At 37.3% G+C, this 22,153-nt stretch overlaps 1 protein-coding gene and 2 non-coding genes across 3 annotated transcripts in view; 1 reads left to right on the top strand and 2 right to left on the bottom strand.

Annotated features, from left to right (window-relative positions):
* Window positions 1-9,097, top strand: part of LOC131426912 (protein kinase C) — a 51,247-nt gene extending 42,150 nt beyond the window's left edge. Inside the window, exons 8-11 of the mRNA XM_058589675.1 lie at window positions 3,215-3,907; window positions 3,976-4,228; window positions 4,294-4,433; window positions 4,494-9,097. Of these exons, the coding sequence (XP_058445658.1) occupies window positions 3,215-3,907; window positions 3,976-4,228; window positions 4,294-4,433; window positions 4,494-4,658 (1,251 nt within the window). The 3' untranslated portion in view covers window positions 4,659-9,097. The remainder of the gene's footprint in view (window positions 1-3,214; window positions 3,908-3,975; window positions 4,229-4,293; window positions 4,434-4,493) is intronic.
* Window positions 9,098-11,678: 2,581 nt separating this feature from the next.
* Trnas-gcu (transfer RNA serine (anticodon GCU)) lies at window positions 11,679-11,760 on the bottom strand. Its single transcript has one exon. It is a non-coding gene; the product is annotated as a tRNA-Ser (tRNA).
* A 1,385-nt stretch (window positions 11,761-13,145) lies between these two features.
* Trnas-gcu (transfer RNA serine (anticodon GCU)) lies at window positions 13,146-13,227 on the bottom strand. The gene has a single exon. It is a non-coding gene; the product is annotated as a tRNA-Ser (tRNA).
* Window positions 13,228-22,153: the final 8,926 nt, after the last annotated feature.

Raw genomic sequence — 22,153 nt, 5'->3', positions numbered from 1 at the left:
GAAAGGGCGATAAGCCTGACTGTTGAAACTACTACGTAATCACATTGCTGAACGCCGTACTATCCCAAATCCTTTGCCGTCGTCTATCATCAATAGCTAAGGAATTCGTAGGCCCGTACCAAGCTGGATTTACTGGAGCCCGCGCCACTACAGATCACATATTCGCGATAAGACAAGTACTCCAGAAGTGTCGTGAATACAACGTACCCACGCATCACCTACTCATTGACTTCAAAGCGGCATACGACACAATCGATCGAGAACAGCTAAAGCAGATCATGCACGAATACGGTTTTCCGGATAAACTGACGCGATTGGTCAAAGCAACGATGGATAGAGTGATGTGCTACGTCCGAGTATCCGAGACGCACTCGAGCCCTTCGAATCTTGGAGAGGGCTACAACAAGGTGATAGACTCTCTTGTTTTTTGTTCAATATTGCCTTAGAAAATGTGATACGAAGAGCGAGGATCGACACGAGTATCACGATCTTTCAAAAGTCCGTACAACTTTTTGGCTTCACTGACGATATCGATATTGTGACCTTGAGAAGATGACGGTAACCTACATCGAACTAAAAGCTGAACCTAGGCGTATCGGACTGGCCATAAATGCGTCAAAAAAACTACATGAGAGGAAGAGGCTCTAGAGAAGAAACACTACGCCTCCCACCACGAATATTGATAGACGGAGACGATATCGAGGTGGTTAACAAACTCGTATATTTAGGCTCACTGGTGACCGCCGATAATGATACTAGTAAAGAAATTCAGAGGTGTATTTTTACAGAAAATCGTGCGTACTTTGGACTCAGAAAAACCCTTCGATCGAGTGAAGTACGCCATCGCATGAAAATAACTATCTACAAAACGCTCATTAGACCAGTTGTTCTCTATGGCTACGAGACTTGGACTATGTAGGCAGAAGACCAACGCGCACTTAGTTTTTTTTATAAATTTTTTTAATCAGGCCAATTTGCGTATATATAAGCTTTACGTGGCCGATTGACCCATGTTTTTGTTAGACAATTTAAATTTTTTATTGCTAGATCTCGTAGTCACCCTTCTTCTAGGGAGAGAGAAGCTTCCATTTCCTTCTAGCGAAGATTGGAGGTCACTTTGTCCGTGGCTCATATCATCCATTGCTACATCGTTGGAGATGTGAGTGGTTTCCGTTTCCTTGTTTCCATTGTTGATCGCAGTCTTGGCTTCATTGCTAGTTGCTGTAGATGCGGTTTGTACATTGATTACAGTTGATGGTTGGTTTGATGGTGAAAGTGTTTTTTGAAACAGGAGCACTGCATTCACTAGTTTCCGTTGTTGAGCGGTTGTCCATGTTTTTGTTTGAAGATGTCATTTTCACAGTTTCAGTGTAAGGTTTGCCGTAGTGTGCAGGTTGTTCACAAAACTGACATGTAACCAGTTGATTTTCATACGTAATCAGCGTTTTACACGGATATATCCTGTCTTGATCACAAATGATGTAAGATGGAATTGCTTTATATAGTTGCATACGTACCACTCGCACGCCATTCCGGATACCCGCGAAAAAATTCCGCCATACTTCCCTTTCGATGGAAAGAAGTTCATCGTACTGCGACACACTTTCCCGAACGAACTGATCGCTGGTCTGCGTGGGAAGGTCATGCACGCGTACTTCTATGGCATTGTCCACCATGTACACAGGGATTTTATATTTAACATTGTCATGATCAACACTGTGCACCCCGTTATTAACCGAAGCAAATACAATTGCATTTTTTTCACGTTTGAACATAATGTACACACAGTTAGACGCCTTGTTTAATTGAATCTCACTCACATCATTAACGTTTAGATTCATTCGTTCCTTAAGCAAGATTTCAATTTCAGTTTTTGCTAGTCTAACTTTCAGCTCTTGAAATCAATACAAATTGAATTGGGTCTTGTAGGCCAAGTTTCAGGCTTTGTTAAATCGTGTTTGCCCATTTCGTACACTCTATTGTTCACTGCACTGTATTGTCTTTGTTTCTGTCGTTTCGACCGTAAGAAGTTTTCGACTGTGTTGGATGAGATGCGAGCACGAACTGAATGATTTGGCTTAGTGTTTTCGAAAGAAAGGCGCTATGGATCATCTATGGCGGAGTGCAGATGGTAGACGGAACGTGTAGATGGCATATGAACCACGAATTGCAACAGCTGCTAGGAGAACCAGCAATCGTACGGAAAGCCAAAATCGGAAGGTTACGATGCGCTGTGCATGCCATTAGGATGTCGGACGACAGTCCAGTCAACTGTTACAAGCTGAATCTCAATCCAGGATAACGCAATCAAGCTGGGAGTGTTTTCTACCGGACTGTCGACTTACAGGAAGTTGGTGATGATTCCAAATCGTAACGATGATCACAAAAAGTACTATCGCGAAAACTGTACTTAAAGATACTGATGAAGTTTGATTACGTAGTACAAATCGCTCCCCACTGCAAATTATTTCGAATGTCACTCACTACATAAGTATTCCGCAATTTGTGGAAAGCTTCCTTTATGTTACCAGTCCACGTAAAAAGGATATGAGCACATTTCTGTTTCCAGATAGAAAATCCTGAAATTGTTTCTTTTTTGGTTCAACTACCTTGGCTCAGTTCCACGTTTATAAACATACGAAAAATATATACCTGGCGTTACAGCCCGATCAGCTGACCATTTGAAATGTGACGTGACATCACAGAAAAGAGCATTTAAATGGCTCTTTTTGAACTAATTTATTTTCAACTATTTAGGTCATTGACAGTGTAATTATAACTCATATATTCTGCTCAGTCTTCCGAATAATAGGAATGATTTGGCTTAAGCAACCCGTTTTTAAATAGTTTTCCGCCTTAGAATCTTAAAAAATGCAGAACAATTTATTCAATCATGACTTTTTGGTAAAATATTGCTTTACAAGATATTTACTTTGCATCATAGGGCAAATGGTTGTCTTGGACAACTTAAATTCCACATGAACTTTCAAGACAGAGGAAAAGTTCATTCGAAACTTGTTCTATAATTACATGTACTGCTCTTCAGGAACAAACTTCACGCGGCACTAAAGCTGAACTTTTTTCTGAACTTGATAGTGTAGATCTTTTTATTGCTTTGGGTATTGTCTAGTCATACGACAAAGTACTACATAATTCGATAACTAAATCATGCAATCAATCGACACTAATGCTAACGTTTCATTTTCTTCCGCAGTATATGAATCAAACGCCTAGTGACAATTCCTCCATCTCGGAACGTAGCGAGGACAGTTCACTGGATTCGCTCTCGACCAAAAGCGGCCAGGATACTGACAGTCAACAGTTACTACTGGGTGCATCACAAGGAGGTGGCCGGGCAACCTCCAGCCAGCAGTCCAAATCATCCGGTGCCACATCTCAGGAAGACGAAAGCAATCGATCTGCGAGCGGTGGCCTAACGGTCGGTAAGACGTGCTTAAATGACTTTAACTTCATCAAAGTGCTGGGAAAGGGTTCCTTCGGGAAGGTTATGCTAGCTGAGAAAAAAGGCACCGACGAGGTATACGCTATCAAGGTGCTGAAAAAGGATGTGATTCTGCAGGACGACGACGTGGACTGTACGATGACTGAAAAGCGAATTCTGGCGCTGGCAGCCAAGCATCCGTTTTTAACTGCGCTGCATTCTTGCTTCCAAACTCCCGATCGGCTGTTTTTCGTGATGGAGTACGTTAACGGTGGTGATCTGATGTTTCAAATTCAGCGAGCGCGTAAATTTGATGAGCCCCGAGCGGCATTTTATGCCGCTGAGGTCACGCTTGCCCTACAGTTTTTGCATCGCAACGGTGTGATATATCGAGATCTGAAATTGGATAACATTCTGCTCGATGCGGAAGGTCACTGTAAACTAGCTGACTTCGGCATGTGCAAAGTGAGTATTGGTTTTTTGAAACAAACGGGGTTGAAAAGTTTGTCAAAATAAAATTCATTTCGTTTTAGGAGGGTATTACCGGAGATAATCTGACCTCTACATTCTGCGGTACGCCAGATTACATTGCTCCGGAAATTCTTCAGGAACTGGATTACGGACCGTCAGTGGATTGGTGGGCACTGGGAGTACTGATGTACGAAATGATGGCCGGTGCCCCACCATTTGAAGCGGATAACGAGGATGATTTATTCGAAGCGATTCTACGAGATGATGTGCTTTATCCAGTTTGGTTATCTCGAGAAGCAGTATCAATCCTGAAAGGTGTGTTTCTATCAATCATGGATCATGAAAATATGTAGTTAACAAAACTATCGTTGATTTTATAGGATTCATGACAAAGAATGCAGCGAAACGATTAGGCTGTACTGACGGTGAGAATCAAATTCGAGCACATCCGTTCTTCAAGGACATGGACTGGGATGCACTGGAACAGCGGAAAGTTAGACCACCATTTCGACCTCGAGTGGTACGAACATGTTTATATCAGCCTATCTATATCTGATCGTAATGGTTTTTGTTCTTTTAGCGGAGTGCTCGTGATGCTCTTAATTTCGACACCGAGTTCACCAAAGAAGATCCAGTATTAACCCCAGTGCCGAAAGATATCATTCGATGTATTAATCAAGAAGAATTCGCCGGTTTTTCATTTGTGAATTCCGAATTTGGCCCAGAACGTAGAATTGTTTGTTAGAAGGCGGAACTCGCTTGCCACACCAAACATCAACCATTGTAACCCGTGTACCGCTGAAAAGTGATAAATCCAAAGATTAAAAATACAAACCGGCAGGCAAGTGCAACAAACACAATGGGATGTCGTTCCTTCAGCAGGAACGCAAGAGAATAGTATAAGCTAGTTCTATAGTAACAGAGGAACCCTAAGTTTATTGAGTGAAAAACGCAAGAATCGCGGTCTTACAAAACTTATTGTTCAGTTGTCCATATTTCCCAACAAATATGCTCGACAATTTACACATGAGATTCAGAAAGTACGGAAATGCGTTGAAGCAATCGCTAAGATTCTCAAGGGATAAGGAGCCTGGCAGTTTTAGTAGTTTTAATTCTTAACGTACGAGCATTATGAATGCTAACTGTTTTTGTTGACGAATTTGTTACTTTTCGACACTGAATTAGTTGCCATGAATCGAGTATATCGATTTCAATTAGTCATTTATTTATTGTTTTTGTTTTTTAAATTTGTTTTACTCGAAATAGCTTTACAAATTGTTCACGCTTGAGCAAAGCTTCAAAGTGCAATATTTGATTGTTAATTAGTGCGTTTAGTTATATCTTGTGATCGAGATGAGAAAAAAAAACAGAATCAGATTGAATTGATCCTATAATTTTGAGTTACGTTCACTTCAGTCAATTAGTGCCATTATTACCAGCCAAATTTAAGAACTACATATAAAAACACATTACTGAAAATAAATTATATTTTTTCTATTCATTTCGATTGGAATGCGTTCGAGATGAAAATGTTTTGCAGCATATTAGTTAAAATATGTCTCTTTGGTGCCTGTTAAATTAATGAAAGCACTCATTGGCCAACACAAGAGTCTACGCAACACCAATATCTTTTATTGCATTTATAAAAGCCCAGCCAATTCATCAACAACGTACCACGAGCATCAGATGAGGCGTGAAATTTATTACTAGCGATGCTATGCAATATTAATTTCAGTTGCCATATCTGTCAATTGGTTTGCGCTTCAGTAACGCACGAATGAAGCTAGAGTATCTAAGTTTCATTTTCGAAACAATCGACCTACCGGAATCGTCCGGGATGGTACCTACATCAAAATGTCTAGTTCCTAACCTATTCGATTTGAACGAATATAATTAGAAACGAAACAGACTCGTCCAAGTATCAAATGGCGACATATGCTAGTCATTAGATTATTTTTTATTTAGGGCTTTAATTTGTGTTGTAAGTGAAGTTCATTTTATTTTAATTTACGTTTAGCAACATTTGTTGTACTACCGATCGAAGCGAAATGTATCTTGGAAAAATTAACCAATATTCATGTCGTTATTTGCGATACTACGATTATTTATACCGATTCTTTCGTTTGCAATCGACGGATTGCGCGATATTCAATACCATTGCCTCTGCCGTAAAAATTGGTGTAAATAATGTGGCATACTTACTTGGGAGCAGATTTGATCCTTGCTAATGGGCTCGAATGAAGTTTGGAATACAGGAATTCAAATGAATATGGTTACGGTTATCCTTGTAAATAACACGGTGACTGTGATGCATTGTTTTCGGAATTGACAAGACAGAATATAGGCCTCTTTTCAATGCCACTCAAAATCATGTTATAAAAAAAATATTAAAAAAAACATTTGTTTTGTTGTAGTGATTGGAGAAACTGAGGTACTTTAAATTCAACAACAAGTCGGAAGTAGTTGTATTACTTTTTCGCCATTTTTTTCTTTAAATCCGTTAAATTGATTGGGCCGCTAGGTAATCCATGGTATTCTTCTAGTTACCCTGATTATCCTTTTACTATCTATAAAGGCCAACCTAACCGGTAACTGTGCTGTTCCGACACAGATGAGGTGATTCATTTCGTTTAGATTATGCAATGTAAAGGATTGTGTTCAGTATAGGAACACTACAATTGAACGAGGGATAGTGCCATGGTAGATAGAGTCGAATTGCAACATCGAAGGAATAAAGTATATCAATTTCGGGCAATAGTATCATTTATTTAAAAAAGTTAAAACAAGATTGAGAAAGTATAGAAGAAAGATAAAGAGGCGAGAGCTATAGATAAAGCGGATTCATCGTCGCTATATTTATTCACAATTTCTGCAGAAACAGCAACTGTAACAAGAGATACCAAACCTAGATAAATTGATTAAGCTACATTAATTACGTCTGCTCCAATCTGGATGCGAAACATGTTTGATATAATAAACACTAGTTAATTGTCGTTGTTTCAGATTGTTTATTTTCCTCTTTGAAGGACGCTGAATTTTTCGTTATTTGCATTTTTACGTGTAGGTTTACTTTCTGAGTGGAAATATCAAAACAAGAAAAATGGATAAGAATTGCGTATCAGTAACGAATGGAGACGAGCGATAAAAATGTTTACTAGGCATTTACAAAAAAAATAAACAAAATATAATAAGTAACAAACGCAGATAAATGAGAATCCGTCTGATTGTATAAAGCAGATTAAACTATTGTACTAAAATGAATATACTGTGAGATTTTAAAACGCATATAGGATCCGGCGATAGGCGGGTGTGAAATCAATCGTTTTTTTAATCTCGATAAATGTGTTTAGGGTACCTACTAACAACAAGAGAAAGGAAGGCTACATGAGTGTGCGAAATATGTTCTGTTTAAATAAATTGCGCTACTGTTAATGGCATGCATGAAGGACTTGTCTATTTTCCCACCATGAAATCTGATTCTATGATAGTAGGGCACACACGAATCCTATAACAAAACTGCGACCTTACGAGTTGCGGTAGCGACGTAATGCAGTTATATATAAATATATGAAACAACAGCTGGATGTGTAATCCTTCTCGGTACTTGAAATCGTTCCCTAATTTACAATAGGAAGAGAGTAGGTAAATCAAAAAGTCGAAAAAAGTATTTTTGTTACTAGCTTATTGTTGTTTGTTCTTGATAACATTTTTGTTTTTTGAAACAGAAGTAACCAATCGCAGAAGACAAAGTAACACATCTATAACTAGGTGAAAAGCAAAATAAGTGACGTGAAAATCCGTGTACATTAGTTAAATGTTAGGTAGACTAAAACACTATACTACTATTCTAAATTATATTGCAGATAGAACAGCATCGAGGTGGAAATCCTTTGGAAATGAAATGCGTTACACGTATTATCTAAATATATGCAAAAAATGATACACAACAAATATGGAAAATACACCGAAAACAAACCTATATCGTTTCTGGAAAAAAGGGGTGTAAACGTAGGAGCACTGAGCTGTATGTATATGAGGATATAAATATTCAACGGCAAATGATATCTGACTGCAGTCAGTAGTGCACTGAATGTTACGAAAAAAGTGAAAAATTCAAACTAAAAAGGGATATAGAAAACGTCACCACAGCGACGTTCTGGTCACTTTAACACTAAATTCGTGAGAGAATTCAGATCATGGTTTTAAGAAAAAAGCAGAATTATAAGATGAAAGTAGTAGACGCAATGTGTAATAATAAATATTAGAATTTAACAGACAAGCACAAAATCGAGAAACTTCAAACCAAAAAATATTGCATAAAAGAAAAACAAAATACACAAAGTTTAACTGTTGTGCATGATTTATTGATGTTGTATCTAGCGAAATTCAAGCTATTTATTTACTGTTGTTTTGTTGACGATCAATAACGTGCAATTTCTCGTATTTTCGTAACTAGATACAAATTTCTTGCCAGTTTATTTGCAGGTATTCGTTATATTAGATTTCTATTTTAGCACAAAGAGAAGAAGCTTAATCAGTACATAGCAAACAGAAAAAAAACAATAGATAAACGCAATCAACTCAACAAAACAAAACGAACCGATTCACCTGCCATCAGAAAATGTCCCACCGTGATCAAAATGAAAATTATCCCGAACCAGTCACTCTTGATCAATTTTTGTTTCCATGTGCTCGAACTCTTCATAAATCTTTATACATGTTCTGTCACTCATTCGGAAGTTCAGTTAAAGACCTTAGCGCAGTAAACCAAACAATTGTGTATAAAAACAACAACATCAAATCTAAAAAAAACTGGTACAACGTCGACCAGGTGCGTGCAGATTTGGTTCAAATGTTTTACCACACCATTTGTTAACTACCCCACATATGTTCGGTAGAAATTGTAAACTGAAACTTCTCTTCTCAACACCGCCAGGAGACAGTCACACTGAGAATAGAATACAAATTTAAAAAAAAACGGCAGTCGTACAGTGTAATCGGAGTTGAAAAAGCCGAGCATACAGAAAATGCAGCGTTTTTGGAGTTTCAACGATAGACGGTGTTATGAGGAAAAACGCTGAAAAACAAAACAAGAAAATTAATATATAAATACCAAAAATATTATATAATAACAAGAAATAAATATATATATAAAGTATGTGATTATAACAATATAAAAACCAACAGGAGTTAAGTAATTCATTGTTTTTAGATCCCAACATCCTCATCAATGTTTAACGGGTTTGAGGGGCTAGCCTCTTTCAATCGTCAAGAACCACATTTTTCAAAATGCTAATCAAGTAACTTTCTGCAACCCTGGTTGGATAGATATACAGGTAATAGAGATAATACCATAATTTTCTATTTTGTTATCAGTTTAGAACTGAAACTGTTCTTTCAAATACGTTACTGATTACTTAGTGATGTATTGAGCAATTACGTTCTTTTAACATTTGTACATTGGATAAAAATATGTTCGATCCGCAGTCAAAATTGTTGGGGGTCCAAGCTTAACCTCATTTTTCTCAATAGTGTCACTTTTTATGTACCATTTAATTCCACTATTTCACTGTCACGTTATTACACTTTCACAAAGTCACTATACTTTAATGAAGCATAACAAACGTTACAATACAGATACGCGTATTTCGGAATGTTATTTACATGCTTCTTCAGTGTATCGGTTTTACAAGTTTGTTATAAAAACTGATACACTGAAGAAGGATGTAAATAACATTCCGAAATACGCGTATCTGTATTGTAACGTTTGTTATGCTTCATTAAAGTATAGTGACTTTGTGAAAGTGTAATAACGTGACAGTGAAATAGTGGAATTAAATGGTACATAAATAGTGACACTATTGAATATATTCAGCTCCAAGGGAAAAATTTTTCTGATTTCGCTTACTTCACGGATTATGGCGAATCACAAAAAATCCAAAGAATAATGAGACAATCAACGAAACAGTTCCTGAATTGATGTTTCATGAACAATTGTGTTTCTTTTCTTTCGACACTTTTCCGCTAAAATTCACCACACATATCCGATGCACAGCAGCAGAAATCCGAGATTGTCAACAGTGTCGTACATTTTTCTCTATATTTTTAGAAAAATCGTGGTAAATTAATGATATTTTGTTCGTTTGAAAATTTTTGAAACGTAATGTTTGGACAAAATATTCCAGATTGTAGCCCATTTCAATTGAAATGGAACGCAGGGACACTGCTCGTGAGGCTTTCTGAAAGAGCTGTCAAATCGATATGAAATGTTCAAATGAGTTCATGTTCTTAACAATTTCTGATAGAAATAATAAAATTTATTTTAAAAATCATCGTTGAGGTGGAAGCATTTTTTTTTTGTAGTGGGATGGTAAAGTATATTTAAATTCATTGTACGAGGACTAAACTGCCCATACTTGCATATCAGTCCCATATGGAAAATCGGCATGTCGAGAAAAAGACGATCAAAATTATATTTCCGATTTTTTTTATTTATTGTGCTATCTAATGGTAAATCATAGTATTATTACATGAAATTTTGGTAACACACCTTTGCTATTCCAATATTACAACAAACGAAATTATTGAAATTTGCACTGAATGGGACTGATATGCGGGTACTTTGCATATGGGACATACACAAGTTGATATTTTTTTCACATTCTACTGAACAAACCCTTAACTTTTATTGCAATTTCTGAGAGTATATTGAGGATAGATTTCATTCCTCAAGCTAACTCAAAATTGGCGAAAATCGATATGGGACTGATGTGCTAGTATGGGCAGTAAATTTCAAATACCCAGGAATAGCAAGTATTCAAAAAAAATTGTACTTGTAATTGTAACCTTTCTGGCTTTCGAGATAAAACTGGTAACCACCTAAAAACTGTTAGCCAGGCCCGTGCGCAGGGGGGGGGGGTTTGGGGTTTTTAACCCCCCCCATGAAAAATTTTTTTAAAATTAAGTTTCATGAACAATGGAGTATTTATTATATTAAAGTGCAAATAACTTGACAATTCATATTTTTTCATAAATTTTTTATCAATTTTAAACTGACATAATTTGAAACCACCCCCCCCCCCCCCCCCCCCCCGCGCACGATCCTATCAGAATTCGTTTTACATTTTTGGACACCCCCCTCTCCCCTTGAAACCCCCCCCCCATGGATGATTCCTGCGCACGGGCCTGCTGTTAGCCAATCAGAAACTGAACCAAACCGGTTAAACACATTCCTGCAGACTTCACAGCTAAATAGTAGTTCATAGTGAGAGATACGTTTATAGTGGTAATCCTTGTCGCTGATAACGTTGCAAACACCCAGTAAGAGGTCTAACAAAAGTGTTTTAAAACCGTCAATTTTGGTTATATAACACATTTTAGAACAATTTGGATAAACTTGTAATAAAATATATTAACTATTTGATCTATCGAAAACATTTCGACGTGAACATTTTAAAAGGGCCTTAAAACAATTGACAGATTCTCTTTGTTTACTTTCTCTTTCGATTATATCTGCGTTATAACGCAATTGTTCGTTACATGTATGATACTATTACAAAGCTGGAGATATTTTCTTTCATTCTACATGCAAATTTGGTAAGTGAACGCGAAAATTTAGGTGTTGTTAACAGAAGAGAAAGTAAACAAAGAGAATCTCTCATTGGTTTATGTGCCCTTATGAAATGTTCACGTCGATTTCCAAAGGTTCGATATCGGCCAACTTGAAAAAAAAAGATCTATGTTTGGGTTCAACAAAAAAGATCTTCGACGAGGATGGGATTCGAACCCACGCGTGCAGAGCACATTGGATTAGCAGTCCAACGCCTTAACCTCTCGGCCACCTCGTCGACATGGAGGCTGGCGTGCTCAAAGACAATGCAACTATGTCTGCATGTTTTCTACTGGGAATCACAACATATCGATATAAAAGCTCCTGCCAGCAGTGTAAGACAGACTATGGTGTGTTTACTAAATCAAACGTCACTCATCACGACATCACAACTTTGTCTACCGTAACCCAAGAAAATCATTATAATCACATTACAATAATCGAAAAAGAAAGTAAACACAGAGAAACTGCCACTTGCTTTTACGGCCTTCTGAAAAATCAACCGAGATGTGTATGATTTCGTCAAAGCTCTCCTTGCACATGCAAGCTTTGTGTTTGTTGTTCTTCTTTACCGATATCGTCTTCGATATAACACAGAAAGATCTTTTTCGTACTCCACATCGGATGTTAAAAGCGCTTGTATGGATAGATGTGTAATAATAATGAAGAGTTAAGTCTTCAAACTATTTCTCTACTGTTCGTGAATAAAATAAGGCAAAATACAAAAGTTTCATCACATTTTCTAAAGTCGGCAGGCAAGGAGAAAATAATTTTTCTTTCCATCAAACTAGCTGATCGCTGTAAAAAACTGTTTGGCTGAATATTAAATATATGTTTCTAATGTTGAAATCTGTAAAATCTCGGTTGATTTTTCAAAGGTTCGTATGAGCAAGTAATAGTTTCTCTTTGTTTTACTTCCTCTTTCGATTATTGTGACGTGAATATAAAAGTTTTCGTAGATTTTAAAATTCGATTAGGAAGTCGAAGGTTTCGAGTATCATTTTATTCAAAGAGTAAGAGAGGTTAGTAATTAATAAAACAATCATTCATTCATTCGAAAAATCAACCAAGACTACATATTTCAACATCGGTAACATGAATATTTAGCCAAACATTTTTTTACAGCGATCAGCTGGTCCCGTAAACCTGCGATACTCGTTCTAACTGCATTTAATATCCATCAACTTGTGCAAATACACGTATAATATGGTGTTGTGGCAAATTGTATTTAATAATAATGTCATAATTGTCTCGAACAATGTTTCTCTTATCACTAACAAATATATAAATACCTATAACATATGCTTCAGAAAATATTTTGAATACTTGGTATTTGGAGAATTTAGAAATTTTTTTCTACATATTTTACATGTGTCAGGCGTTCGCGTTCACTTTATTGATTATTGTAGGTTTCAGAGAACGAGCCATATATTCAATGGCTTTTCATTTCACAATGAGATGCGTGCGGTGGTCGGTCGGATGGATTCGTGAAATGGTTGTTAATTGATTTTAGGCATGCAGGCACAGACAATTCATTGCGCCTATACTCTTTTCTCTCCCTCCAGTGCTGCTAGCTTGATAATAAATCCTTGTGTTTGAGGCAGTTTGCAGCAAAAAGAATTCCGACGAGGATGGGATTCGAACCCACGCGTGCAGAGCACATTGGATTAGCAGTCCAACGCCTTAACCTCTCGGCCACCTCGTCAGTTGGGTGTGCAATGTCCTCGAAAGTGCCTTTAAAATCAAAGCCTTACCCAAACTCTGACCGACAAGAAAAATTGCTTATGTCGACTAGAAAATTATACCATCTTGATGGTAGGTATGTAGCACTTGAGATTATTTCCTGTTTGGATGTCTTATTCCGACAGCAATTTAAATTTATAATGGAAAAAAATTAAACATTTGAAATGTTGAAATCGACGCTTGTGTTCAATTGAATATAGGAGTAAAATTAGTGTCTTATTGCAAAAAAATCGAACTTACCTTTTGTAGTGCAAAAGTTGTTAAAGGGGCAATTTACATTCTTTGGAAAACGGTAATTGTTGTTCAAAACACAAAAGCAAATTTGTTCGCTGTTGTTGAGAGGAAATTCAACAGAGAAATATCAGTTTGTTTGGCACATTTTCCTGAATAAAATGATGGTTTTTTCCTTGAAGATTCATCAAGCAGTAGCGTTTTTCAACAATGGTTGTTTTCCTAAGATGGTAAGTAGAACCTTAAAAGCATCTTCACTTAGAACCGCACAAAACACTTTGAAAGTAAATACCGATTAGAATTCGATTTTTTCGGAAATCGTGGTTTCGTTCGAAATTTCCTATGTCGACTGTTGTGTTGTGGCTTGAATAGCAGTTGCTGTCGCCTGAAAACAATTTTTGTATACAGCTTAACCACGGCATTGGATAAGCGTTGAGAGTTAAAACGAATCAACCAAATTTGACTTCTTACCAAATGTAAGCAGACACTAGGGTAACAGAGGTATTTTGACCACTGCATATATTTTTGCCCACCTTACAGACTTTATGGATTAAATCAATGTTAAGTGACTCATGTTGCATCCATTTGAAGCTAATCACATTAAATTACCTATTGCGGAAGGAGTTTTCAAAGATATTACAAGATTTGGTGGATATTTTTACAAAGTGGGTCAAAATAAAATCAATCCTAAAGTGGACCGAAATACCTCTGTTACCCTAATCGTGCCATTCCGGCTCAAGAAATTTTTTCTCGAAAACCTGTACAAATTTTAAAATTGCTTTCAACGTATATTAAGGAGCTCACCACTGCCACCAACTCGACTGCTCGCCTCAATTTTACAAAACGTTCCACTTCGTTCCGGAACGATAACAATGATCTCTTTTTTTTTTTCATAAATACGTTTATTTCATAGGCAATATAACAGTTCGGCTGAAAAGTTCGTATCGTTTAATAGAAACACACATTTTTTTGCCAAAATTCGTTTTTATTATTCAACATAATTGCCATCAGAGGCGATACAGCGATTATAGCGATCTTCCAACTTTTCGATACCATTTCTGTAGTACGATTTGTCCTTTGCCTCAAAATAGGCCTCAGTTGTTTCAGCGATTACCTCTTCATTGCTTCTAAATTTTTTACCAGCGAGCATTCTCTTGAGGTCTGAGCACAGGAAATAATCACTGGGGGCCAAATCTGGAGAATACGGTGGATGAGGGAGCAATTCGAAGCCCAATTCGTCCAATTTCAGCATGGTTTTTCGTTGTTGTTTTTGATCGATTGTGAGCTCACGCGGCACCCATTTTGCACAAAGCTTTCTCATATCCAAATATTCGTGAATAATATGTCCAACACGTTCCTTTGATATCTTTAGGGTGTCAGCTATCTCGATCAACTTCACTTTACGGTCATTGAAAATCATTTTGAGTATTTTTTTCACGTTTTCATCGGTAACAGCCTCTTTTGGACGTCCACTGCGTTCATCGTCTTCGGTGCTCATATGACCAGTACGAAATTTTGCAAACCACTTACGAATTGTTGCTTCGCCCGGTGCAGAGTCTGGATAACACTCATCAAGCCATTTTTTGGTATCGGCGGCACTTTTTTCCATCAAAAAGTAGTGTTTCATCAACACACGAAATTCCTTTTTTTCAATTTTTTTCACAATAACAAAAGTAGCTTCACTCAAAATGCAATATCTCCCAAACTAATAATCAGACAGCTGTCAAATTTATACACGTATCTTTTGAAGGTTGGTACTAACTGAAAATGGTATGGATTTAATTCTAGTGGCGCCCTCTCATAGAAACGATACGAACTTTTCAGCCGATCTGTTACATAAGTTTTTCTTCGCCGTGGCATCCACAATACATAGTAGTTTAAACCTAATACATTTCGAATATCATATTAGTATGTTGGTACTCATTAGTTAATCTAAACACTGTTTTTATCAAGCGAGTTGCTATTTTAAATTACATTAAATAAAATACATTTATTTTGTACATGAACTTATAACTATTTCAGGTTTGTTTGTATCAGTTCACCACTTATATTCAATATCCTATAGTTGGCTATTGGTTGAACTCATGGAAGAGAAAACAGTCTAACATAAAATAAAATTTAAATTGGAACTCCAATGGATTTAATGAAATGATAAAGAAGTTTCATGTATGGAAGGTCACGACAAGCAAGAATGTCGCGAACTGGGACATTGGATAGTCTACCTTGGGTACGCAAGGAATTTATTAGTTGAGATCTGACATCACGAAACTCCACGCATGTCCAAACAACATGGTCAATATCGCGGTAACCCTCGCCGCAAGCACAATGATTAGTCTCGGAAAGTCCAATTCGAAGGAGATGTGCATCTAACGTGTAGTGATTGGACATGAGTCTGGACATCACACGAATGAAATCTCTACTCACATCCAGTCCCCTGAACCATGCCTTTGTCGATATTTTAGGAATAATTGAGTGCATCCACCGACCCAGATCATCTTTATCCCAAGAAGCTTGCCAGCTGGAAGTGTTCTTTGGCGAGACGCGCTATAGAATTCGTTGAAAGCAATCGGTCTCTCATAAATCTCACCCTCAATAGCACCACGTTTGGCTAAACTATCGGCTCTTTCATTGCCTGGAATGGAACAATGAGCCGGAACCCAAACTATTGTGATTTGATAATTATTATTCAATATGACGTTCAGGCACTTTTATTTTGCCCAAGAAAAAAGGTTCATTTTGGCAAGCAGCGTTTGAACGAATAGCTTCAATTGCACTCAGACTATCTGTGAAAAGAAAATAATGGTTTGGAGATAATGTGACGATTACACTCAAACTATAATGAACTGCTGCTAATTCTGCTATATAAACAGATGCAGGTTCTTGAAGCTTAAATGAGACCGAAACATTATTGTTGAATATACCAAACCCAGTAGCCTCTTCAATTCGTGATCCGTCCGTGTAAAATATTTTCTCAGAGTCAATATGCCTGAACTTACTTGTAAATATTTTTGGGATTTCCATCGAGCGTAGGTGTTCCGGGATTCCACGCACTTCGCGCTGCATGGATGTGTCGAAAAATAAAGTTGAGTCAGGGACATTTAGGAGGCTGACACGGATAGGAATATATCTTGAAGGGTTGATTTCCTGTGACATATGGTTAAAATATACTGTCATGAATCTTGTTTGAGATTGAAGCTCAACTAGCCTTTCGAAGTTATTAATAACCAGGGGATTCAGTACCTCACATCTTATTAGCAGTCGCGATGAAAGCTCCCAAAAACGATCTTTCAATGGAAGAACTCCCGCCAGAACTTTGAGACTCATTGTATGTGTCGAATGCATGCAGCCTAAGGCAATTCGCAAACAACGGTACTGAATTCGCTCAAGTTTGATAATATGAGAGTTTGCAGCGGAACGAAAGCAAACGCATCCATATTCCATCACTGAAAGTATCGTTGTCTGATACAATTTTATTAGATCTTCCGGATGAGCACCCCACCAAGATCCTGTTATTGTTCGAAGAAAATTTACTCTTTGTTGGCATTTTGTTATCAGAAACCTAATGTGTCCTCCCCACGTGCATTTGGAATCAAACCACACCCCAAGGTATTTGAAAGTCAAAACCTGTTGGATCATTCTTCCCATCATATGAAGCTGGAGCTGCGCGGGATCATGCTTTCTTGAAAAGACGACCAGCTCTGTTTTCTCCGCAGAGAATTCGATACTCAGATGAACAGCCCAAACGGACAAGTTATCTAAGGTATCTTGCAATGGTTTTTGCAGATCAATAGCTTTGGGTCCAGTAACTGAAACTACGCCATCATCTGCCAATTGTCTTAGTGTACATGGGGTTACTAGACAGCTGTCAATGTCATTCACGTAAAAATTATAAAGGAGCGGACTGAGGCATGATCCTTGCGGTAGACCCATGTAGCTAATTCTGAATGTTGCCAAATCGCCATGGGAAAAATGCATGCGTTTCTCTGACAAAAGGTTGTGCAAATAATTATTTATAACCGGTGGAAGTCCATGTTGGTGGAGCTTGTCTGAAAGAACATCAATGGAAACTGAATCAAATGCTCCTTTAATGTCTAAAAATACAGATGCCATTTGTTGCTTTTGAGCGAGGGCAATTTGGATGTCAGACGAAAGTAATACAAGGCAGTCATTCGTCCCTTTATTTCTACGGAAGCCAAACTGAGTATCAAACAACAACCCGTTCGTCTCGACCCAAGTGTCGAGACGTCGTAGAATAATTTTTTCGAACAATTTTTTGATGCAGGACAACATCGCAATGGGTCTATATGAGTTGTGATTGGAAGCTGGTTTCCCCGGCTTTTGAATGGCGATAACTTTCACTTGCCTCCAGTCAGGTGGAACAATATTTTGCTCAAGAAACTTGTTGAACAATTTCAACAAACGTCTTTTTGCGAGGTCGGGCAGATTCTTCACCAAGTTGAATTTAATTCTGTCCAACCCAGCAGCGTTATTGTTACAAGACATGAGTGCTATGGAAAAATCCATCATTGAAAAGAGGCTATCAATGGACCCATTATTTGGAAAAGATTCTCTCATAATGCTATGCGTAGGAACAGAATCTGGACAAACTTTCCTCGCAAAATCAAATATCCATCGGTTCGAGTATTCCTCACTCTCATTTCCTACGTTACGATTCCTCATTCGTCTGGCCGTATTCCAAAGAGTGCTCATTGAGATTTCTCTTGACAAACCTTCGACAAAATGTCTCCAATAGCTACATTTCTTGGCCCGAAGTATGCTCTTGTACTTGGTTTCTAAAGTCAAGAAATTTTCAAAATTCTGAGGAGTTCCTCCTCCTCGTTTTAAAAACGTCTTGAAAGCATTTTGTTTCGCGTGCTTAGCATCTGAGCACTCTAACAATGATCTCTTGTTCGTAGAAGAAATTTTTATACTACAGCGTTTGAAACACTTTTTATACGATTACCATAAGTCGGTAGTAACATGTGGTTAGGGCATATCGCACGATAGGCCCTTGCGAATGTTACAAAATATAATGCTCATTGCTTGGCTCTACGAACTTCATTTACACAATAATCGATATAATCTCGTAGATAGAAGCCCAATCTACGAAATTGTGCGCAATATGCTTGAATTTCATGTTTTAAACTTGAGTAATGAGAATTATTTTTCGTAACTTTCAAAAGGGCATATCGCACGATATGCCCTAATTACATGTTAGTACCGAAGTATAAAACTCGATTTTTAATCTTATGTCCTCTACCAATCTACATAAAAATAAAAATTTTTTTGTGACGGAACTTCAGCACCTAAAATGCAGAAAAAAATTGTTAAAATAATGTAAATCTGGGTAAATCTCACGATGTGTTGTTGTTGATATAGTGGTAATTACAATTCTGATTTGATTCAACCAATGTTCTCTTGAAACAACCAACATTTCAGATGTCTTTGATATCTTGGTTTGAAACAATCATTTTTTAGTTTGAAGGGTAACTAATCTTTTTGTAGTTTTAAACAATCGATATTTTTCTGCATTTGTTAACCAGACTGCTCATTTTAAATTTCACACAATTTATATGAGTTTCTGGATATCAATTATCTGTGCTGGAGCTTCATTGAACATAACTCAAGATTGAGTGACACGCCATTCAATGTCATAAACAGTGTGCGTAGTATAAACTTGAGTTATCAATTTTCCATTCACTTTTGAGTTGAGAGAAGAAGCTGCATGTTTGCATACATGGAATAACTAATTGAAGTCAGTTCGCTTTCACATCTCATCCAAGTCAGTCGATATAACAAAACCGCTTACGTTCGGGACGGAAGAAACCAAGTAACTCTTTCGATTATTGCGAATTATTCCTGCTTTTTTCGGTAATTTCTCCAGAGCAGATTAAAAGATGATAACTTTAGTTTTTATTATCGGTAAATGATTGGAGAGAAGGATTGCCAAGAGTGCCGCAATAATCAGAAGAGAAAGTAAACAAAGAGAATCTCTTATTATTACATACGTCGCTTAAGGAGCAAATGCATCTTGACATTAAACGTGTGCATTTACTTCAATAAAATGCATTCTTAAATTCGATAAGAATATATCGCGAATGAAAACGCACTAAACTGCAAGAAGTATTTTTTTCATTCAAATGTTTGAAAACTCAACGCTTACTGCAGAGAACTCATGACTTGAGTAAATTTTAGTCAAATCCATACATTTTATTCCAGTTTATGAATTTGCGTAATTGCAACTCTAACCTCAACCAGTTATGTTCAAAGAGCGTGTAGAATACTTGTAAAAATAGTGACGAAAGCTGTTTGTTTTGTAAATCACATCATCGTTCTAAGCGAACAAGCGACCTTTCAAAAACTATAGAGAGCTTATGATACTGCCAAAGTGCCAAACTGTCTAAAACAGTAGAAAGCTTATGAAACTGTCAATATTTCGTATTCAATGTTTTGAGTTGTTGTTGTAAATATTACGGATGAGATATCGACCCGCTGAGATTACAGGCACTCTACTGGACCTCATGAACCTGCACGTAGAAAAAAATATTTTAAAACTAAATGGATTACGAATAGTTTTAAGCAGTGCGGTAAAATTTCATTTTCAATTGAATAATATAAGATGAAAATGAAATTTTCATTTGAATTGAATGAAGTTTTACTGCACTGCTTTTAAGTAATGTTTTTGTCGATTTAGTGACAAAAGAAATTCTGATTTTATTCAACCAATGTTGTTGCCTTTCTCATATGCAATCACTGTGAAAACCGACTTTTGAACGGAAATTAAAGCTCTCATTGTCTTAAAAGAACAACATTTCGCAGAATTCGGAAATTTTTGTTTTTGTTCGGTTGTTCAATTGATTACTGACCGTTCGGCAATGAAAATTTTGTTGAATTGTCAAACAACTACCGTACAGTGGAATCATCTAACGAATGATTCGGTAATTATTTTGTTTTTATTTTTCAATGAAATTCTGAATTTCAATGAATCTTTCTATTCAAACAAAAACTACACAAATTGTCACGATTGTCTTTTACGGATTTGGATATTTTTCACCGAAACGAGAGAGGCAAATTATAATCAATGGCTACGGTTTCATTGCCCTACATATCCACGAAAAAAAAAAGTTTATTAGTAGCAGCCGATGAAAATTGAGAAAAAATTGCGACCTAAGGAGTGTATCGAGAATAAGCTGTCCACAATTTTTTCTTTCAAATTTTGATAAAAAACGATATTTTATTCAAACTAAAAATTGATCCTTTATTGTACGAGGTTAAACTTGAGCATAATGAAAACCGGATGAAATTTAAGTTATTCCTTCACGAATTTTCGAACTTTTCATCGAACGCTCTTCATCAAGTTCCGGACAAGTGAGGCATCGCATTTTTTGGACGCTTGAGCCCAAATTTTTTTGGACTCCTGCATGTTACAAGTCTTCTTGAAGGCCCTCTTCACAATTGCACAGTAACGTTCGAAAGGGTCGAAGCTGAGGGCAATTTGGTGGATTGATATTTTTCTCAACGAAATTTATACCCCTTTCCGCAAGCCAATTGAGAGTGGTTTTTGCATAGTGAGCCGACGCTAAATCCGGCCAAAACAGTGGCTAAATCCGGCCAAAACTGTGTTTCTTATATGAAGGTAGTAATCTCTTCTGGAGATACTCAGATCAATAGATTTCTGCATTCATAGTTCCGGTAGTGTAAAAAATGGTTGACTTCAAACCACAGGAACATATTGCTTGCCATACCAGTTCCTTTCGACCGAATTTCTCCACTTGAATCGACCTTTCCGCATCGCTCACACCCTTCCCAACGACGACAGTAAAGTATTGTGGACCTGAAAGGGTTTTTGAGTCCTCCTTTACATAAGTCTCATTGTCCATCAAAACTCATGCATCTGGACACTGCAAAAGACGCGAATACAATTTCCGGACCCTTGTTGCTGCTCGCTTCTTCTGTTCTACATTTTGTTTCGAGATTTTCTGCTTCTTGTAGGTCTTCAGGTGATTTCGCCTCTTGATACGCTGGATCATTCCGACACTCGTTCCTGCTTTTTTGGCCAAATCACGTATTGACATTGATTTATTCTTCATGATTAGAGATACCACTTCCTGGTCCAGTTTCGGGTTGGAAGTACCGGGAAGTCTGCCTCTTCCTGGTAGCTCATCCAAAGAATAGTGTTCCCCAAACATATTAATAATGGTTTTAACACGGGCATGATAAATTCCAAACCAGTTCCTCAATTTTCGCATAGTAATACCCCTCTCACTTAGCCATGTGTCCAGAACCTTAATTTTCACTTCCTTTTCAATACGCGACATTTTGAAAACGCAGAATTTCAACCGCACAAACAAGTAAACAAACGAAAGCTGACAGCCAAACGCACAGCATGCTGTGATCTGAGCATAAGATATCATCACAAATACATGCGTACAACACAAATGTATGTGGATAGCTTATTTTCGATACACTCCTTAATATCCCGGTTGATCAGAATTATGAGCGCATCAAGAATACCGCACAATCCGTCGAGTCCACCAGAAGTTTCCCTCTAACAATATGTGTTGGCAGCGAGTGGACATAGTAATATGAAGTTATTTTCTGTCTATAAGTAACAATAGCTTTGAGGAGTTCTATTGATTTGAAAACATGTGCACCGG

Source organism: Malaya genurostris, chromosome 2, assembly GCF_030247185.1.
Source record: "Malaya genurostris strain Urasoe2022 chromosome 2, Malgen_1.1, whole genome shotgun sequence".
Taxonomy (NCBI): Eukaryota; Metazoa; Arthropoda; class Insecta; order Diptera; family Culicidae; genus Malaya; species Malaya genurostris.
This window is presented reverse-complemented; position numbering and strand designations above follow the sequence as displayed.